The sequence below is a fragment of the Bos taurus genome, chromosome 4 (assembly GCF_002263795.3).
Source record: "Bos taurus isolate L1 Dominette 01449 registration number 42190680 breed Hereford chromosome 4, ARS-UCD2.0, whole genome shotgun sequence".
In the NCBI taxonomy this organism is placed as follows: Eukaryota; Metazoa; Chordata; class Mammalia; order Artiodactyla; family Bovidae; genus Bos; species Bos taurus.
Window position 1 is genome coordinate 61,206,163 of NC_037331.1, and position 23,049 is coordinate 61,229,211.

General features: G+C 34.8%; 1 protein-coding gene across 2 annotated transcripts in view; it reads right to left on the reverse strand.

Moving 5' to 3' along the window:
* SEPTIN7 (septin 7) overlaps window positions 1–23,049 on the reverse strand; it is a 98,556-nt gene that overhangs the window by 1,989 nt on the left and 73,518 nt on the right. For both annotated transcript variants that reach the window (NM_001001168.1, XM_059885430.1), the window contains 7 exon segments: window positions 292–431; window positions 5,956–6,091; window positions 10,531–10,656; window positions 15,253–15,304; window positions 16,547–16,643; window positions 17,949–18,041; window positions 21,073–21,190. In NM_001001168.1, the coding sequence (NP_001001168.1) occupies window positions 292–431; window positions 5,956–6,091; window positions 10,531–10,656; window positions 15,253–15,304; window positions 16,547–16,643; window positions 17,949–18,041; window positions 21,073–21,190 (762 nt within the window).

Genomic DNA, 23,049 nt, shown 5'->3' on the forward strand with positions numbered 1-23,049 from the left:
AATATTTGACAGGAAGAGGTAAACAACTAATTATGGTGAGTCAACTGAAGAGAATGTTATGAAGGTACTAAATTATAATTATGAAGATTATTAAGTCATGAAAATGTATACAGTGGAAAAAATACTATTATAATAGAGTGCATCAATCTATATAAAATATTCATCCATGAAAATAACTTGTGCTTGGGATGTATGATAGTGGACAATGTCTTAAAATATTAATGTTTTTAAAATAAATAGGAAAATAATTCTTTAAAGCTAATACACATATTTCTTGGGAATCTGATATACCTTGAAGAGTTCTGTTGTTCTAAAATACGTTGTTGGGCTTCCCAGTTTGCTTTCTCATCTTCAAACTGACGACGTTTTTCCTCTAATTCTTTGTGCTGTGCTTCCAAATTCTTTTTCATTTGCTCATGGCGCCGTTGGAGCTAGTTCAAAGCACAATACATAAAATAAAACTGTTTGAGAAATCAGAAATACATTTCATCCATGCAGTCTAATGTTAAAAGCTGAGCATTCAGTTCTTATGCTATAAATTCAGAGTACCACGTGGAAAGCACTGTCTAAAAATCCTCTTTCTATAGGACTTACCACCCAAAATGCCAAGGACCAAAGAGAATCATCTTGGCAAACAAGGGGTTTAAAAAAAAAAAGTACAATAAGCTACAGTTGTGTAGCACTTTATAATGGGCATATTCATATCTTTATCATCTCATTTTTCCCTACTCACAAACATGTAGGAAGTTGGGCAGAGCAGACACCACTGTTCCCACTCCTAGATGAGCAAACAGTTGCAGCGGCAGAGTTTACGTGACTTGTCCAAAGTCATTAGCCAAAGTGGCAGAACCAGGATCTGAACCTGTCTCGTAATTCCAAGTTTAAGAAAGCGAGACAAGTGAAAAGAAAGCAAATAGGTAAGAATACAAGAGTTACAAGATGAGGAGATAAGGTCCCTGGGTTCTTATAAAGCAGCGGTTCTCAAACGTCAGTCTTCATATGAACCACCTAAACGCTTGTTAAAAATATAGAATCCGGGACCTAACCAGAAATACTGAATTAGAATTTCTGGGTTTTTAAGTCTAGAAATCCACATTTTCAACAAGCCCCCATGATTCTGAAACAGATGGTTCTTTCTATATTGAGAATTAATGCTGCAAAGAATGCTGGCTGAAAGATAAAAAACACACATGCAAAGTAACTGAAGAAACAAAGAGCTTATCTAGTGGTTCATTACATAGTCCATTTAGGTACTAGTCAATACATTTCTGTGGAAAACAATCACAGCAGAAAATAAATAAATCTAACTATCTAACTACATCAAATAACAACTATTTATTAAAAACTTTCAGATGTCCAGGAATTATGTTCTGTTAAAGACTGTATTACATCAATGAGTTAACATCTTGAATTTGGATTATAATTTTGCATACAATCTGTTTTCTTCGTTACTTCATAAACCCAAAAAAGTGACTTCATATTCATTTCTATTCCAAATATTTCATGCAATTCCTACAAAATGAAACCATCTAAGATATATTTAAGCAAATATGAATCAAATTTGAAGTAACATCTTCCTGATGATAGCAAACACATTACTAAAAAAATGTCAGAAAATAGGAACATAGGGAAATGCCTTTAATTATTAAGAGAAAGTGCAAAGGAATTATATACACACAATCCAGCATAGTTACTTCTGAGAAAGAGAGAGAGGATACAATAGGGGAGAGAAACAGAGCTGCCTCAAATGAACTGATGATGCCTTATTTTTTAAACTGGGCCGTAGGGTTACAAGTGCTCATCATTCTTTATCTGGACCTTTCTATCACATATACATTTTCTTTTGTGTTAACTGCTGTAGGTTAAAAGTGCAGGTCACAAATCCTTCACTTTCTAGAAATTCTTAGGGTTAGATGTATTACACAGTTCAGGATTTTTCAGATTTCCGAAAGCCAATTCTACTTAGAAAGGTCTATTTACTATATTTACAAAACAACACCTGGGCTGTCTAAGGTAGCATCTATAAAAACACATTTTTTATTTTTGCAGCAAGGTATATAAATATTCACATCAAGTGGGGATAAAACTGTTAGTTCTGTTTCTGGCTTTGCAGTTTTCAAAGCTTTTAAAGATTCGAAATTGTGGCTACATGATTGTGGACTTGTCTAGGATTGAGAGCACAGTTAAGTGCATTCAAATAATGACTTACAGATATGCAGCACTGACCAAGTTAATTTATCTTTTCTCTCATATAAAAAATGGAAATGAGATAATAATATCCACCTTGTAGGGCTGTGGTGTGGACTAAATAACATAATCTATGAAAGATGCTTAGTACTGTGTCTAATACGCTGTGCTGCAGGATATTAGCAGCTATGCCCCAAATATATCTAGCACTTGAGAAAACATATTATACAAGGTTAAATAGATTTCAAATGGCTTACAGAATTAGGGGAAACTTGGCCCACATGGCTTTACAGTTTCTTTCAATGCTAATGAAGACTATTCTTCAAAGAGTAATTAAGTGTTACAAAACTCTTTTCACCATTCACAGTAATCATTAAAACTCTCAAAGGTTCTATAACTACAGTATCATAATTGCTTATGACATTTACTCTTAGGAGGAGACCCTAAAATATGTCTATTTCAAATGTAAATTCAACTCCTTTTAGATTTTCATTGAAACCTAAGTGTGGAGATACTGCAGACTCTTGATTATTCCTGTTTTTATTTACCTTCTGAAAGGGATTCTCCAGATTACTTATTAATTGGTGAAAGGGTAGAGACTCAAATGGATAGATTTAATAAAAACCTAATTAATAAAAAAAACTTAATCTCCTAAATGTCATCTTAATAACAGGTGCCCAGGATACTAGTTCTGCAGAGTTGGCAATCTTAAACCTGGAGAAGCTATTCTGTATCCCCACTCAATTAAACACATATTATAAATGCAACAATAGTAAGTAACTTTTTTGTGATAAGAGATTACATGAAAAGCTCAGTAATTTGAGAAATCTAATGTGGAATAGAAACACTTCCTCAAAACTATTGAATACTCTGCATTCTGTCTACTCAATGGATTAGAGTACTTTTGTCATACTATTAGAGTATGACTAAACATATATTTTGGAGAAGGCAATGGCACCCCACTCCAGTACTCTTGCCTGGAAAATCCCACGGACGGAGGAGCCTGGAAGGCTGCAGTCCATGGGGTCGCTGAGGGTCGGACACGACTGAGCGACTTCACTTTCACTTTTCACTTTCATGCATTGGAGAAGGAAATGGCAACCCACTCCAGTGTTCTTGCCTGGAGAATCCCAGGGACAGGGGAGCCTGGTGGGCTGCTGTCTATGGGGTCGCACGAAGTTGGACACGACTGAAGTGACTTAGCAAACATATATTTAGTCAAAGAAAGCTTATGTATTTTATGCAGTAATTAATTACAAAAGCAAAGAGACCAACTGTAAGGATGTAACAAACTAACCTGCGTCTCTTCTTAATATGTTTAAATACCAGTATTATTATATTAGTGGATCCACATTTAACCACTGAATTTTGTCATTAAAAGTAATTTTTAAAATATTTCATATTGTATGACTGATTCATGTTGACGAATGGCAGAAACACAATACTGTAAAGCAACTATCCTCCAATTAAAAAAATTTTAAAGTATTTCATATTCATGTCATCCTACATATTTAAAAGTAATTTTCAGCACAATGATAATAAATCTATGCTAAGAAAACACTATATTGAAATTGTTGATTTGTGTTTACCTATAGTTTCTTCTACTGTTCTTGGACATCAAGCCAAATATACTTTATAGATTCTTGTGTTAAGTGTTCTTTTTCCTCCATCTTTTATTTATTATCACTTACAGATGTCTTCATGATCTTTTTGATTAATAGAAACTAAACATATGCTTCAACACGTAGAGGGATTCTAAGGTAGCAGAACAGCTTGATGGAATGCTTTGTCACTACCCTACCTGATTTTTGCAACTGAATTACACTGACACTAGGGTTACATAAGGCCCGACTCATCTACAAAAATCACATTCCTTCATTTTTTTTGTCTGTAATTTATCACAGCATGCCCATAGTTTAAATAAGGTTCTTTCTTTCTCCATTCAAATGCAAGTAAGTCTGGTCAATTATTACTATCCTAAAATTAGTTTTTATTTTTGTATCTACCCAAAACTCTGTTACTTTCTTATATCGACTACATGGAAAGGCTTAAAATTTCATTTCTCATAATTTTTAAACTATAGCTAATAAAATTTATTTTAGGTATTCTACTATGTCTTCCTACCAAGTATACTTGTATCTAAACAGATTATTAAAATATATATTATTGTAAATCACATGCCAGTAAGGTGATGCTTAAAACTCTCCAAGCCAGGCTTTAGCAATACGTGAACCATGAACTTCCAGATGTTCAAGCTGGTTTTAGAAAAGGCAGAGGAACCAGAGACCAAATTGCCAGCATCTGCTGGATCATCGAAAAAGCAAGAGAGTTCCAAAAAAACATCTATTTCTGCTTTATTGACTATGCCAAAGCCTTTGACTGTGTGGCTCATAATAAACTGTGGAAAATTCTGAAAGAGATGGGACTACCAGATCACCTGACCTGCCTCTTGTAGAAATCTATATGCAGGTCAGGAAGTAACAGTTAGAACTGGACATGGAACAACAGACCGGTTCCAAATAGGAAAAGGAGTTCATCAAGGCTGTATATTTTCACCCTGCTTATTTAACTTCTATGCAGAGTACATCATGAGAAACGCTGGGCTGGAAGAAGCACAAGCTGGAATCAAGATTGCCGGGAGAAATCTCAATAATCTCAGATATACAGATGACCCCACCCTTATGGCAGAAAGTGAAGAGGAACTAAGAAGCCTCTTGATGAAGGTGAAAGAGGAGAGTGAAAAAGTTGGCTTAAAGCTCAACATTCAGAAAACGAAGATCATGGCATCCGGTCCCATCACTTCATGGCAAACAGATGGGCAAACAGTGGAAACAGTGGCTAACTTTATTTTTCTGGGCTCCAAAATCACTGCAGATGGTGACTGCAACCAGGAAATTAAAAGATGCTTACTGCTTGGAAGCAAAGTTATGATCAACCTAGACAGCATATTAAAAAGCAGAGACATTACTTTGCCAACAAATGTCTATCTATTCAAGGCTATGGTTTTTCCAGTGGTCATGTATGGATGTGAGAGTTGGACATAAAGAAAGCTATGTGCCGAAGAATTGATGCTTTTGAACTGTGGTGTTGGAGAAGACTCTTGAGAGTCCCTTGGACTGCAAGGAGATCCAACCAGTCCATCCTAAAGGAGATCAGTCCTGGATGTTCTTTGGAAGGACTGATGTTGAAGCTGAAACTCCAATACTGTGGCCACCTGATGCGAAGAGCTGACTCATTTGAAAAGACCCTGATGCTGGGAAAGATTGAGGGCAGGAGGAGAAGGGGACGACATAAGATGGGATGGTTGGATGGCATCACTGACTCAATGGACATGAGTTTGGGTAAATTCCGGGAGTTGGTGAGGGACAGGGAGGCCTGGCGTACTGTGGTTCATGAGGTCGCAATGAGTCGGACAGGACTGAGTGACTAAACTGACTGACTTCCCAGGTGGCTCAGATGTAAGACTCTGCCTGCCAATGCAGGAGACAAGGAGATGTGGGTTCAATCCCTGGGTTGGGAAGCTCCCTTGGAGGAGGAAATGGCAACTCAGTCCAACATTCTCGTCTGGGAAACCCCATGGACAGAGGAGCCTGGCAGGTTACAATCCATGGGGTTGCAAAGAGTTCGACTGAACACACAGAGACACATTACATTTGCATATTACATGTGAAAAAATCTATAGGGCGGTTACATTATCTATCAATTTTATTCAAGACATTATTTTGAAAAGGAGTACTCTGTCAAAGGTGAAAATATATGGTTAATTACCTCAGCTTCAGAGTCCTTCAGTTTTTGAACTTTTTCTTTGACCTTCATCTCAAACACCTGTTCCATCTCCATCTCCATCTTCTTCATTTTAGCTACATGTTCCCTTCTTTCTTCTTCCATTTGTGCAAGAGGGCTCCTATTATGAACATTAAAGATAATCATTAAATGTCTAAAAATGAAAAGTGTAATATAAAACTCTGAAAGTGATGAAAACAAATGAGCTGCTGTATGCCATTACTAAATTCTCTGCTTTCTGTTTTTTGAAAACAAGCTTCAAAAGAAGCTTTTAATTATTCTGACACCACCTTAAATAACATAGAACACAGATTTGAAGTTTTATGTATGAACATATGAAAAAATTCTTCAGAAACTTTTAAAATGAATAAATATTTACAATCTAGAACTTCCTTCCATGAAGTTTCATAACCTGAAGTCTCCCCAAACCTAATGCATATCAAATCTAAAGAAAACACATAAAACAGACTGTATAAGGGAAATGGAAAAGACACATTTCCTAAATACATTCTCAAAAAGAAAAACTAGAAGAAAATTAATTTTTAAACAAAATTTTAATATGAAAAAATGGTATTGAGTTAATGGAGGAGGAGGAAGGGAGGCAGAAAAAGAGAGCATCAGAAGCAAATGATATCCTGACATTTCTGAAATGCCAGAAAACAGACATTAAAAAGTAGTTCACTCTATTAAAGTCCACAGACTCAAATCTCTGCACAATGTTTTCCAAAATTTTATGTTGAAAAATACTACAAATATGCTTTATGTGAAAGCTAGTATACTTTTAGAGAAAAGAGAATGGCAAAGTAGCAGCAACCTACTACAGTCCCAGAGAAGAGAGAAAAGTGGGCTCTGTAGCCTTCAGGATCTCTAAAAACCTATTCCAATACACTGGGACAGCTTAAAAGAGGCAGGCCCTTCCTTTTCTGACTTTGTTGATAAAACACATATATTGTGCTTCCAAAAAAACAAACTTTGACCATTTAATTGCAAACCTAAATGAATAAAGTGGTTAAAAAAGTTAAATTGTGGCTTAAAAACAAAATCAGGCTTTGTATTTCATCTATAACTTCAAAGCTAGTCACTTTAATCTTGATTTGACACACTCTGATTATGGTGACTTCTCTCCTTATGAGGCTGAATATTTCTGACCATCATAGCACTATTCTTCCCTATCAAGGAGGAGAACAAGAGACCAAGATGGAATGTATTAAATGAACAACAGGACAGAAAGAACACTGCCTTACTGATTTTTCTTAGCAAAAAGGAAAGACAAAAATGTGATGTACCATTGTGACCAAGAGGATTTGTTTTTGCAATTAGTGTAAGTTAGAACAAAATGTTACTTAACTAAAGGATATTTCTTCATCAAAATAACAAACCTGCAGTATGTTTTAATAATTAAACAATTAATCAGAAGTTCTGAAAACGAAAATAAACCAAACATTAACTTAGGAGAATCAACATTCAAAAAGCCAGGTAAACTGGAACAAATTTTAAAGTGTAAATATCATTATTTCACTAAAAGCTGATATACTTATGGCAGGTATTTTTAATATAGGTGCCTCAGATCTCTTGGGCAGAGTGTCAATGAATGTCCTGAAATCATACAACAAACGTGTGTGTGTGTGTGTGTTGTGTGTTCATACAAGCATTTTTTCTAGTAATAGGGTTCAAAGCTTTTGTTTGATTTCTATAAAACTCACTTCTGCCATTCTCCAAAACACTTTTAGGCTCTAGGAAAAAAATACTCATAAAAACGATTTTTGAATTGGCCATCTTAAATAACTGAATATATTAAGCAACTTAAGACTACCCAACAACACTGTTGCAACTTGAAAATATATTGTAAACATTAAATAAATTATAAGTAAACACTAAAATTTTAAAAAATTAAAATTCAGATGGAATTGTGATTTTAAAGTTAAATATATATTCTCACTAATAATAACCTATCTATATAATACTCTTTAATTTCATCCTTGGGAGGAATAAGCCAATCCATATAAATGTAAAGAATTTGTAGTATACTTTGCACATGAAAAGGCTACCTACCACCTTACTAAGAGTGGAACACTGTCACCTAAATTATCATTTAAATAACTCTTGGAGGAAAACAGAAGACTGTAGAGCTTTGATGTTTTAAAATTTGTTTTTAAATATTAAAAATCTTTACATACTAAAACTGCTTATGTCTTTGGAAAAACAAATGAAATGTCTTCAAGTGTGCCATATCTAAAAGAACAAAAAATACAGAGACTTATTAGCACACATAAATGGAGAAGAAAAAGGTAACCCTCTCCAGTATTCTTGCCTGGGAAATCTCATGGACAGAAGAGCCTGGAGGGCTACAGTCCATGTGGTCACAGAAGTGGGACATAACTTAAGTGACTAAACATCAACAAAACGCACTTACAGTAAACCACAATAAAAACAGCAATTAAAAGCAAATCCACAGATTTTACAATTAAGGGGCTCAGCTGGTAAAGAATCCACCTGCAATGCAGGAGACCTGGGTTCAATCCCCGGGTTGGGATGATCCCCTGGAGAAGGGAAAGGGAAAGGATCCTACCCACTCCAGGACTGTGGCCTGGAGAATTCCATGGACTATAGTCTGTGGGGTCGCAAAGAGTCGGTCACAACTGAGCAACTTTCACTTTCATGTTCCTAAAACAAAAGTTTATGGCCAAATTTGTTGAAGATAGTTAATTTCTTTTCCAAATTCTGTTACTAATCCCTATACCAAATCATTATCAAAGTAAATATGCTATGCAACTATCTTCTGACAGTCTGCTCAAATTTCTAAACCTATTTACATATGCATACTTTTAAAAAGATGTTCAATATTTCACACTTGAGGTACTTTGTACTTTGTCTTTCAACCTTGTAAAAATACTTGCCTCTAACTAAGAGTGATATTTCAGTGTTATAAGAAAATAGTCACACATATAAAAAATTAATTTTTTGAAGACTCTTACCAGTCAAAATGATTTTGTAAATCTAATTGTTAAATTAATTAGCATCTCAATCTAGTCATCTTTATTAAAGTGCTATTTAGAAAACCGTAATACAAAAATGTGTTTATAATGCAGAAAACAGGAAAAAGGATAACTTTTTGTCATCACTTTTTTTCAAATGAAACTTCATTAGATAGCTAGAAAAACCATTTAAATTATTTCATTGTCTGCCCACTTTTTAATGAAAATGCTTGTTGACACACATAAACCAGCTAAAGCTTATAAACTTAAACTTGTTAGAGAAATTCAATGTAACTCAATCAAAAAAATAAAAAGACCCGGTAAAAGATTTTTAAAAAAACAGGCCAACATAACCTGAACATCATATTAAATCCTCAAAGATGCAACTTAGCTTCTTTTAGGGATCTTTTCAAGGAGATCCTGATAAATGACTTACCCTTTTCATGTGACCAATAACAGAATCACAGCAAGGACCACATTTAAGGCTGACCTAAGACCCTACTGTGGTTGTGTTATACAACCTACATTTTGGTTGTATAAACGTATAAATGCTCAAATGTATTACATTTTGAGCAAACGAAAAGAACCAAATTTCATTTAAATTATATGTGGTCTTTCCTGAAGAACTCATTAAGCAAGTACATTTACATACTTTTGCTTCTTAGTTTGGTGGTTTGGCAGGTCACTATGTATATAAACATGTAGCAATTTTCATACAGCATTATCCAACAGAATTTCAGTTAAATTAAGGATTTCAAAGAGCAACAAAAGTTTCCAAACATTTTGGGAAACAATAGTTACTAACATTTTATTTTGCCAAGTGAGAGTGTTAAAACTAAACATAAATAAAACAATACCATCATCATATTTTCATGAAAGGACACATGAATAAAAGATGTAATTTAAAAAAAAAGGGGAGGGGATTTCAGAAAACTGTCTTTATGTATCTTTAGATCAATGAAAACTTTGTCATGTACCAAAGGAGTTATGAGGATTACCCTTTGGAAACCTGTATTTTCAGCCATTTCTATGAATTCAGTTATTGATACAGATGGAGAAGGCTATAGAAAACAAAAATAAAATTAACATATGGGAAAAAGGTAACCACAACTTAACCATCTCAATAAAGCAAAACAAATACAGAAATAGAGTGAATCACACAAGTTTTTTGGCTTCCCAGGGCATGTAAGTTATGTTTATACTATACTTTATTAGATGTGCAATAGCATTATGTCTAAAAAAAAATAATGTATGAAAAAGTAAAAGTGTTAGTCACTCGGTTATATCCGACTCCTTGTGACCCACGGACTGTAGCTCACCAGGCTCCTCTATGGAATTCTCCAGACAAGAATACTGGAGTGGGTAGCCATTCCCTTCTCCAGGGGACCTTCCCAACACAGGGATCAAACCTGGGACTCCTGCATTGCAGGCAGATTCTTTATCATCTGAGCCACTAGGGAAGCCCATAAAGAACACTATTCCAATTTTCTATTGAGTAGCCAAGAGGAATTTGATGGCAACGAAATAATATGATTTTTTACTAAATAAATAATGCCATTCATGGCAGGAATTGATATATACTTACTTAGTAAGTTGCCCTTTATTCTTGTTATTATCAACTCCATTATAAGTCACAGCTGCCAGTTTTCTGCTCCGGTAGTTCTCATAGTGTACATTATTAGTGACATCTTTCAAGTCCTGCATATGTGTTCTGTCATAAATAAAAGACACATAAATAATTTGCTTCTATTAAAAAAGCTTTGGTGTAAATTCAAAATTTTAGCAAACAAAAAATTCAGATGAAACTTTTCAAGGAAGACAGCATTTATCTGTCTTCACTTACATGTAAGGGGAAGCAAGATACAATGAGCTAACTTGACATTAATGGACATTTAAGTTCCAAATTAAAGTTTAGAAGCCATAAATTCTCTCAAAACATTTACTAAACAATGACAATGCTAGAGAAGAGTATTTACCTTTACAGTATATATTTTATTTTACTAGAGAAGGAAAGGTAGATTAGTTCCTACTGAAGTTCAGAAACCTAAAAGAAATTGCTTTCCTTAATATTTCCTTAATATTACTAATATTTGAGTTTTTATTCAGGTTAATATATAGGAACACATAGATTACATATCAAGTTGGATTCAAACTGGGAAATTTTAATTTTGAATAAATTTCTGTTTATTCCAATTGTCTGGTAAATGTGGTATTTTGGTTAATGAATGTCTGCTCATAGCAGACATTATCTATGATACATAAAATCAATATATAGGAGATACCTATACATGAGACAATTTTACCATTCCCTAGTGTTTCAAGATGCTAAAAGACTCCTGTGAGCTGCTCTATTGTATCCTTTACCAATGCAATATTCTTGGATATACACGGTGTGGCAGTACTCTGTATCATTCTATCTTCCTTTTTGTCATCATCCATTCCTGCATTTCTAATCCCCTATCTTTCATCTCTATCACTTTACCAAAACTCCCTTATGAGAGACAAACATAAAGGTGTTATTCTGTTTTTATTCTGCCTGACAGCCAAGAAACATTTACTATTACTTTTCCCTTTTGTGATGGCCAATTACTATAATTCATCCTCTACTGAACATTTTTGTGCAGTTCTCTGATAGTTTACTCCTATTTCTAAGACTGGGTTTTCCACAAGTCTCATTGTCCTTTATACTCTGCCCCTTAATGAATATACACTTTCTATGGCCACTGGAATTATCTAAAGCTCTATCCTTCTCTACTTCTGTCAAGTCAGACAGTTTCTTACTCCGAGCATATCCAATGATTGGGACTGAATTTGTCACTGACTCTCAAACTTACTTCAGAGTTCTTCCATTCTGCTTTGGGAGCTCTCCTGGCAGTCGAAGTCAAGCCACTCTAACCCAAGACAACCTTCTCCTTGGCTGCCAGTCTTTTCTATGGTACCAGTATATGTGACAGGTGACAGCATATAACCTCGTCAACTATAAACATCCCCTTTTACAAAACACGTGCCACCACCTTTTGCACTCTTGCCATACAGCATATAATGGCCCCTGCAAAAAACTTATTTGGAGCTGAGATGTGATAAACTTGTTGATTTTCTAGGACACATAACTGTTTTCAATTTCTCTAAGTAGAGAATAATAAAACAAATAACCATGCCAGAATAAAACAATCTTTTTGTAATTTTAAATATCATATATTACCTCATCAATGCATCATTAAAAAAATCATTAAAGGACCTGATATAAAGTACTTAGTAGCTGAAATACAACATATATAAAATAAGGTGGACTTATTAACTAGCTATTAAACTATTTTTGTTAATGTCATTGAACACTTTAGATAATGAAAGATTTTTCCCTTTCACTAAAATAACCTTTTTTTATGATGACTTGGTTCTGGTATTTTTCAGGTTATAAAAGTATCTATTTCCACTTAATTAAACACATTTTATTTTACTCTTAAAAATCAACTCATTCTTCCACACTTAAAATAATCAGTATTCTCTCCACAGTTTCTTGAATGTATTTATCTTTTCCATTTCCTGATTGCTGATACTATACCATTCTCTTCTCTCCTTTTGTTTTCCTTCTCTATTTGATTTTGGCACTATCTACTGCCACATCCTGAAATTATTTTTATCAAGTTTTCCTCTTTTCCATTGTCTTCCTTGCTTTGTCTGCAACAGTCAGTTCTCTAAATTAGCAAAATGACATAGCTTTGAACTTGGGTCTTTCTTAGAAGCAATCACTACTCCTGACTTTAACCTATAGGATTTCACTTAATTGGAACTCATAGACATATGGAATATTGGTATTGATATTTCCTTCAAGTATTTATTAAATATCTACTAGGTACCTTTATCATAAAGACATGAGCTACATACCATATACCTTACCTCTCCTCTGAACTTAGAAGGAAAAGCAATAAAGTAAAATATTCCTAAACTTATTTTCGAAGTATATTTATCAAGGATGTTTTACACGTTTCAAAGACTATAAATGAAAAATTATGTTAAGAGGCAAAGTAAACATCTAGCAGAAGTTTAAGTGAACACTTATGCCTTAGGAAAGAAAAAACAAGTGTGCTAAAACAAATTTAACAAATAAATGAAATTTTTATTAAGCAAAATTGCATAACCATCTACCTCAAGAAGTTGAAGACAATATCTTCATTCTACTTGATAAAAATGTTAAGTAGGATAACTCCCAATCCCACAGTTAAACATCTGATGACTCTATTTATCTTAATCCATCTTAAGGTAACTATTTTCATAAATCCTTCTCTATCTGGTTCCGCTCCATGAAAATATACTACTTAATACTTACTCTGAATTTCTTTAATAAATGTAAATGTTATCATCATAGCATATATCTATTTATATATATCATATATAAAAATTATGTAATATTACATAATTTTAGAATTTTTAATATTTCCACACATGTATGATGTCTTGTTGCTTTCCTGTAGGAATGGTCCATTTGCTTGTAATGCTTGTATACTACTGAGTCCCACTCATCAGAGAGGAGGCTGCATACCTTCAAATGTTCAAAGTCTGGCTAGTAACTAGCCTTCCTTTCTACAGTATTTTAGGTACATAGGGAATTACTGACTGCATATATAAAAAACACGTAAGACAAAGTTAAAGATTATCATTGCTTCAAGCACTAGGAAAGTAGCATAGATTTAAAATTGAGGAAAATAATAAAATCAAAGGGAATGCACTGGCAATTAATATTTATGAAACATTTTTTACATATATAAAATCATCAGAGATTATTAGTTCTTCTGAAGTCACATTTTCAAAATGGAAGAGAAAGCAAAGAGATCGTAGTAGAACCTGAAGCACTGTTTTCTCAAAACCAAGGAAGATGAAGATCCTTTCATGTGCATTTGCTCTTCTCCCACGGTGAGGCCTGGCAACCGCTGCAGCTGAATTAACACCATCATCTACTTTCTATCAGAGCATCTAGTCATGAGTTCTTTTGAGAAAAATCAATTACATGGCAATCTCAATTTCAAAATTCACTCCCATCTCTTTTATATTTCTTGAGGTAGCTGCTGCTGCTAAGTCGGTTCAGTTGTGTCCGACTCTGTGCAACCCCAGAGACGGCAGCCCACCAGGCTCACACGTCCCTGGGATTCTCAAGGCAAGAACACTGAAGTGGGTTGCCATTTCCTTCTCCAACGCATGAAAAGTGAAAAGTAAAAGGGAAGTCGCTCAGTCGTGTCCGACTCTTCGCGACCCCATGGACTGCAGCCTACCAGGCTCCTCCGTCCATAGGATTTTCCAGGCAAGAGTACTAGAGTGGGGTACCATCGCCTTTTCCTCTTGAGGTAGCAGTTGGACTCAAATTGTCCCCCTCACTTTTAAGAATGATCTTGTTGCTGTTCCATGATTTCCAATTATCATCAATATTCCTGTTACTTCTACATAGCTAAAGAAATTCTTGTACACTGGGAAAGTGGAGAGTAGTATGAAAATGAAGAGACATCAACTTAAGATGGACATCTAAAACTGGAGGCTGAAAAGAATAGTAGGTATTGAGGGTCTGGAGAAGCAAGCATGATGAGAGAGGGAAAAAAGAGCAAAAGGGTATGAAATAGCATAAAGAAGGAATTTATCTCTCCATGAAAACAATGAGGTTCATTTTGATCCTCTTTTTGTTCCGTCTCTGGGTCTTTTCAACTTTTTCTTCAGAATTTCCTCTCTGCTGTTAATTTTCTAATTCAGGTCCTGGTTCCTCTAACCAGAATTAACTCAATGTCCTGTTTTCACATGATTTCCTTCTCTTTCATCAGACGTACAAGGTACAATTTAGGACTAATGTTTTTCCCTCCTGGGAGGAAGATCAGTTTTTCACAGTGTTTCAGTAACAAAAATGCTCCACTCACCAGCTACTAAGCTGTGTATCTTTTAAATATTTGAAGTCCAGCTTCTGACCTAAAACTTAAGCCTTCTCTTCCAGTTTCCACAAGCTTTTCACATTAAAGAGGAGCAAAAGCCTGTTCCTTTCTACTTTCATATTTCTTTCAGTATTAAACCGCAACACAAACTACAATGATTGAAAGACCCACTTTCCTATATATCCCTAGCCACACAGCCTATTTTGTATTTTTCCTCTAGAGTTTAAAACCTGGGCAAAATAATCCAAATTTGTCTCTAGGCAGTGCTTGCTTCAGTGCTAGAATGAAGATACCAATTTAAATTAGCTAAATTTATAGAAGACAAAAAACTAAATCTGAGACTAATTTTATTTAGGGAAAGTAAAATCTGTGTTATTTTCATCACTGTTTACACTTACCTTATCAACATATTTCTTAGAATTGTAAAATCACAATGTTCACCATTTTCAACTACAAAAAAAAAAAAATCAGACCATATGTATTACTTTCACTAAACCCATTCTTTTCAAAGGAAACTGGGTGTTAACAATGAGAGAATATACAAAATATTAAATACCTTAGGTCAATGTTTCATTAAGACTTTAACACTATAAAATAGTACTTAATGTTGGGGGTCAAGGGTGGGTGAGGAATCACTTTAGAAAAACCACAAGTTAACCAAAATGAAAACCTAAAAGCCAAGAAACTTTAATGTTCCTTTTTTTTTTTAATGTATCACTAAAAGGGGGATAACCTAAAACTAAAGATACAAAGCAATTTCCTCTGTGCAGTTTTCTAAGGTCTATACTAGTTTTAAAGTCTCAGCTCAGAAACTGAAGGTTACATGGTGATGAAAAAAGCTGAGAGTGAGCACAGTATCTCTAGTTGGGAAAGTCACTCGTAAGAACATTAACTTGGAAAATATCCTAAAAATTATGTATGTTTTTAAAGTAATATCAACAAATTATAATCATGACTCAAACTTCATTCCAAGTTACTATAACACTGAAGATTAATTATTAGTATAAACCAGTATAATGAACACAAAGTTTGCGAAACTGTCTAATGCCAAGAAGGCTTCCAAGAATTGACTCTATAACTAAGATTATATTGCTGTTTAAAACTCCTTTAAAAAATTAGTATAGAGGATCTCTTAATAACAAACTTTCTTGCTCTAAAAATGTGATGCCAAGAAGTTGACTTCTGCCCTGAAGAAAGCAAAACGCAAACGTTTTAATTGGGCTTCTGACAGTTGTTCTCATTCTTTAAGGTTCTAGACCCAACTGAGACTCAAATAAAAATGACAGGCCTTTTCTCCAAAACTGTTTTCAATTTCAGAAGGTTTATTAGATCCCTTGGAGCAATTTTTGGGCCCCAGGTAAAGAACCCCTGCATTGTAAGTGTGTTTTCAAACAAGAAAACAGGAATAGGCTTAATGGTGAGGCAGAGGTGGGAGGATGAATACTGACAAGTGGCTTCTAAAGTACTACAATGTTAAGATTTAACACATACTTGCCTGACACAACAGGACATAAGGTCTGAGAAATGAAAGAATGTATTTAATAAGGAGATGAGACTCAACGAAACTGAATTCAGATCTTTGAAAATCTAGACTATATCAATGCAGTATGCATATTATACTACTTACAAAATACAAATTTTTATAACATTTGTGAGATCTTATAGAAAGCCATTCACTGAAGAAAACCTTACCTTCTGCAACACCCCAAGGATACTGCCTTCCTCTGACCCTTTTTCCATTAACTTCAATGATAGTATTACTACCTACCACAGCAAGAGGTAAACGGTCCTATAAAACAAAGTATTCTTATTCAAATACATCTCTGTAGTCCTCACAAATTCAAGAATAAAGAAGTTACATTACTCAACAGGTAAGCAAAAAACATTATTACCCCAACAGTTTTTGCATTCACTTTCATTGGTCATTCAATTACTATTAGTAAATTGCCATTGTATGGCATTGTTACCAATGTAAACAATAAACAAAATTATACTTTCACTAAAATTTAAGAATACTAAGGCATATACTGATCAGATTATTTGTTAAAGCATCATTCCAAAAAGAAGTGTTCCATAATGGAAAATTTTAAAAGGGTAAAAAATACATTGGCAGCTAGAAGGAAAATAATGAGACTTGTGGCTAGTTTGCCTACTTGATCATAAATCAACCTTAATAGCTCTAGAAGCAGACAATGTTATTAATCAATATATCATTTTTAGATCCAGGGTACTTAGGAAACCACTATAAGTTAAAAATACAGAAAATTATGTCAGAATAGATTTTTGATTGATTTTTATAAAAGAACAAAATAAAACATATGTTTGGCTCTTAAAGAATAAGCATAATAGTGCTTAAGAGCAAATCCTTTGTCTTCTCATTATGCTTCCCCTTTCATTCCCATTACCTGTTTGTTTCTAAGGGGAAAATTATAAAATACGAAATCAGTTAATTGAAAACCATCTGAAAATAAGAACTGTTACTTATCTCTCTATTCCATATAATACTTTATTATACATAACAGTCAAACAACAAAGTTAATCATAAAGGTGAACTAAACAGTCAATAATCTCATTTATTTTGTTAAATCAATTGTTTAAAAACATTTATATATGTATATGCCACATGGCATGTGGGATTCTTAGTTCCCTGACCAAGGATTGAAGTTGGGGCCCCTGAAGTGGAAGTACAGTCTTAACCGCTGGACCATCAGGAAGTCGCTATAAACACTGCTATTTCTAGTCTTTACAGCAGCTATTATAGATAGTATTGCTGCTGCTGCTGCTGCTAAGTCGCTTCAGTCGTATCTGACTCTTTGTGACCCCATAGACGGCAGCCCACCAGGTTGCTCTGTCCCTGGGATTCTCAAGGCAAGAACCCTGGAGTGGGTTGCCATTTCCTTCTCCAATGCATGAAAGTGAAAAGTGAAAGTGAAGTCGCTCAGCCGTGTCCGACCCCACAGACTGCAGCCCACCAGGGTCCTCTGTCCACAGGATTTTCTAGGCAAGAGTACTGGAGTGGGGTGCCATCGCCTTCTCCGAGATAGTATTGCTAAGGCCCTAAAATATGTTAGTATATGTATGGGAATGAACCTACCTTTATCTTTTTAACAAGCTTATTTTCTTCTTCATCATCTGTCTCTGGGAATTCATATATTTTAATTTTATGTTCTTGGATTTCTTTCATTATCTAAGATGAAAGAGGAAGTCAATAAAAGAGCACCACATATAATTTTAGACATTAGCTTTATTTTTATTATACTCTTCTTAAATTTCTGAGTCTTTAGCTCCAGTTCCTTTACTGTTTTTCAACAATGCAAAATGTAATTTAAAACCAAAATAGTATGCTGGTGTTTTTTTTCTATAAAGTTTATATATAAGTACCATTCTCTAAATCCAATTGCTTCAGAAATGTTAAACTTATAAGGTTACAATACCCAAAGAGTTCTAAAAATGAAGTAAGAGTCCAGAAACAGCTTCACTAGTTGATTTCTACTCTAGTGGTTTTGGGTCATTTATTTATAATGCCTGAGATACCTTTAGACAAATTCTTACCAACTATTTTATTCAGCTGAATCAACAGAGCTTAAACTCACCTAAAGTTTTTAGCAGAATTGAGCAAAGGTAAATAAAATTAAGTATAACACTGGCTCTAGGGGAAAAAATATGTACTTATCAGAAAATATCCTTGCATGTACGTGTGGATACACACACATCAAGGAGCAACAGATAAAAGATCAGGCAAGCACACAGGGAGAAAACACGCCCTGGAAATTAAGAAGCTAATGAATTTATAATAATAATCAATGAGAATACAGAAAAAAAGAAAGACAACTTACTAGTAACATCAGAAGTGACCTCAAATTAATTTATTTTGTCCAAAGTCACTCTAAATTCAAATAAGAATACAGACATCCAAATAGTGTTGAATTACCTACCCTATTCAAACTTATAACAAACAAACTGATGGCTAATAAACCTAAAACTAGCTCCCTGCCTGTACTGGTGGTTTAATGTTACACTCACTACCAGGGTCCCCAGCAGCAGTAAAGGGACCTGAAACAAAATGTGCTACACGGCTACCAAAGCAGACAGAATTGCCGTGGAAATAAACAAGACCACGTATCTTTTATAACTGGGTTATGTATCTAGTTAGAAAAAAAAAACCTAAGAATAAATGATGAGGTGTCAGATTATGTGCCAACCTAATGTTGGCCAAAAAGTTCATTTAGGTTTTTTGGTAAGCTTTCTGAACACACTTTTTGGCCAACCTGATACATGCCTAGAAGAAAAAACAAAGACTAGTAGCTAGCTCTAAGAGCAATGGCTTTTAGTCAGAGGTTGTATATTAAAATAGCCCAAGTGAGCTTCTTCACGATAACAAATACAAAGCTGTATCTTAACCTACAAAACCAACTAGTAGAGCTGTGGTCCAATAACTCATTTTGAAAAAGTTCTCTACATGAGTCGGATAAACACCTCTGGTTAAACACTACCTGTCCCTGCCCCCCTGCTTTTTTTTAAAGAATAAATAAAGAAAAAGTAAATTGACAACCATTGCAAGTGACCAATTTGGAAGTAGAGATCACTGCTTATTCACCTTTTTTATTTCTTCATTTTTAGTACAATTCCAAATTAAGATAAAAGAGAAATATTACTAATACTATATGATTAGTATCTGAACTTAGAAACAGAAAATTACAAAATAAAAATGGAGCTAATAAATGTAAAATAAAAAATTTCCTGGTAGAAATATCAGATACAGTAAAAATGATGTAGTAAAACATTCTAAAAATTTATACAGATTTAACACAATTTCAAAGCAAATTTCCACAGGTTTTTGTTTTTCCAATAGTTTTCAAGTTATTCTAAAATTCATACTGAAAAAGATGAAGAACCAAAGTACTTTGTTACAAAAAACTAGAAGGACAGTAAGAGATAATAAACTCTAAAATCTATTTTAAAATATTATACAACTTAGCTTCAATTTAAAAGACATATAGTGCTAGATGCTCAGTTGTGTCCAAGTCTTTGCAACCCCATGGACTGTAGCCTGCAGGCTCCTCTGTCCATGGAATTCTCAAGAATACTGGAGTGGATAGTCATTCCCTTGTCAAGGAGATCTTCGTGACCCAGGGATCAAACCCAGGTTTCCTGCACTGCAGGCAGATTCTTTACTGTCTGAGCTACCAGGGAAGCTCTTAAAAGACATAACACGGGCCTAAAATTTAAAAATAGGCTACTAGAATAGGAAAGTAGTTCTAGAAACTGATCCTACCATTTCATAAGATACAATATATAATAAACCAAAAACATAACACTGAGGGAAAACTAAACCCCTGCTTTAAAATGTTCAGCTTTTCTGGAAAACTGAAAGTTAAAGACATTATTAGGCATCACCTTAATCCAAAAAAGTTTAAAAAAAAATAATGACAATGCTAGCAAGGCACTGCAACAAACATACCTGTCATAAAAGGAATTTTGACTGTTTTATTGAGAAAGCACCAAGACAAAATGGGGGGGGAGGGTAATAAAATAATTATACCCTTTAAAAAGTAATCCTCTCCCCAGAAACTCAGTCTAGGAAAGTAATACTTCTATAAAGGGTGTGGGGAGAGGCAGTGGCACAAGCTATACAGAAAATCTAAAATGGAGCTTCCCTTGTGGCTCAGCTAGTAAAGAATCCGCCTGCAATGTGGGAGACTGCCTGTGGGGACGGGTGGTGGTGGAAGCTATACAGAAACATCTAAAATAGCCTTATTTAAATTGACAAAGGATAAGGGCATTATGGTTTCCCAGGTGGCTCAGTGGCAGAGAATCCACCTGCCAAAAGAGGAGGCACAAGAGACAGAGATTCGATCCCTGGGTCAGAAGATCCCCTGAAGCAGGAAATGGCAACCCACTCCAGTATTCTTGCCTGGAAAATTCCATGGACCGAGGAGCCTGGTGGGCTACAGTCCATGGGATCACAAAGAGTTGGATACAACTAAACAACTGAGCACACACACTGAAGGGCATGATAATACTTACGGGCTCCTAGGAGAAAACTAAAGCAGGAGACTATTTTCAACAGTTATTTTTAATATAGTGTAAACAACCACACACACACAGTAAAGTAGCAGGAGGAACACACTGTAACACATTATAATGAAAATATGCAAAACTGCAAATTACATGAATAGTATTAGAATCCTAAGAATTTCCAAACTCATTTTACTTACCTGTTTCTTAAACTGTTGGCATTCCTCTGGTGTGAGTGTGTCTGCTTTGGCAATAAGTGGAATGATATTCACTTTTTCATGCAAACGCTTCATAAACTCAATATCCAATGGTTTAAGTCTGAAATATACAATATTTAATATGACTGGATTGACCAATTTGGGAGAACAGATTTTTCACATTCCAATGCTAAAATTACATACACTGGAACTACTTAATTTCCTCATCAGAAACACTCTCTAAAGATGTATATTGGGCCAGTAACAGTTAGGAAGAACAGGATTTCAAGAAGCACTGGAATGCCTAAGAAAGATTTGACTCCTGTGTTTTAATACCCTGGTCACAGTATGTGGGCCCAAAAGTAGAATGAGAAAATCCAGAAAGGCTCCTAATAAGCTTTCCTACAAGAGACTCTACTTACCACTCAAATTTGGGAAATCTGTCTTGTTTTTAAATGAAAAATTATAATCCTCTTTTACTTCTTGTTACCCAGTACATTTCTCAGTGAAGGGGCTCAAAAGAACATCTTCTTCATCATCCCTTTTATTCATTACACTCTAACTATTGCCTCCACTTGGCCATACTTTTAAGGTCACCAAATACTTTCAGGCTGCTAATATAATTAGTCAGCAGCAGCCAACTCAGAAACACTGTGGTGTTTAATGGTATTTTTAATTTGCCCATTATGCAGCACGGACATTACTCTCTCACAAGCTGTTTACTTAAAGTAAGTTCCAGGATCCTCTTTGTAAGTTAGTCCCTTAAAAGGTACATGCCTCAGAATTCTCTATTAGGTCTTTTCTTCTCTACATTCTATAAGCTTATCATTAACTACAACAACTTCAATATCCTTTATGGCTTAATAACTCCCAAGTCTTTATACCTAGCCCAGACCTCATTCTTATGTTCCAGGCTTGTGTTCACCTGATGGAAATACTACTCGGACATTCCATTTTGGCACCTCAAAATCATAAGTTCATCTGAACCCCCAAATACCCCCTCCCCTTCTATACTTTCTATCTCAGCAAGTAACACTTCAATCTACCCAGTTACTCAAAGCTGAAATCCAGGACTCAGACTGGATAAACTTCCTCTATTTATCCATTCCAAAGATTCACCAGAACCTGCTGAACAAATAAAAATATTTATATATTTATCTCCTTTCCATTACTTTGGTTCAGGCCACCAAACTTTGATAATGACAACAATCTGTCTGGTTTCCCTCAAAACCATGCACACTGCAGTCAGTATGATGTTTCTAAAATCCAATTCTGATCAAGTCATTCCCAGACTGAAAACCTTATTAAAGCCAGATTCCTGAAGTGAGTGTGGCCTACGAAGCCTGTGAAAACATAACCTCTTTAGCTGACCTCATCTCTCAGCATCCCTTAGCATTTTTACTACTTTTGACTTCCAATATGCCAGCCTTTTTGAACTTCTCACAATATCGTGAAATCACCATACTTTCCCATCCCCGTTCTAGCTGGCTTGCCTAATTCCTATTTGTCCTTTAGGACCTAGCTTACTATGCTCCTCTGAGAATTCTTCTCCAACCTAAAACTAGAAGCCTCAAGGATCACAACACTTAATCTGTCATATAGTAACCACCTACTTGTGTATTTGTTCTTCCCATCTTCTCACTAGAAGATCCCTAAGAGCAAAAGCCTTTGTCTCATTCATCTCTTCTGTAATATCTAGTACAGTGCCAACACTTGAGAAGGTGTTCAAATATGTGACTAAAAAACTAAGCTGCTGTAATTTTCCTTACATCTTTGAATAACTGTAAATGAAAATCACCTATTCCTCACATGCAGAATACACTAGACTAAAAATTAGTATTTAACAAAATAAATGAAGATAACAGCAGTATTTTGCATAGAAATACAGTATTCCTTAGCTTTGATAAAACATGAGGAAAATGGAATAAAGGTCTAATTTCATTATAAATTTTATGGACTAATATTTTAAAATAAACAGAA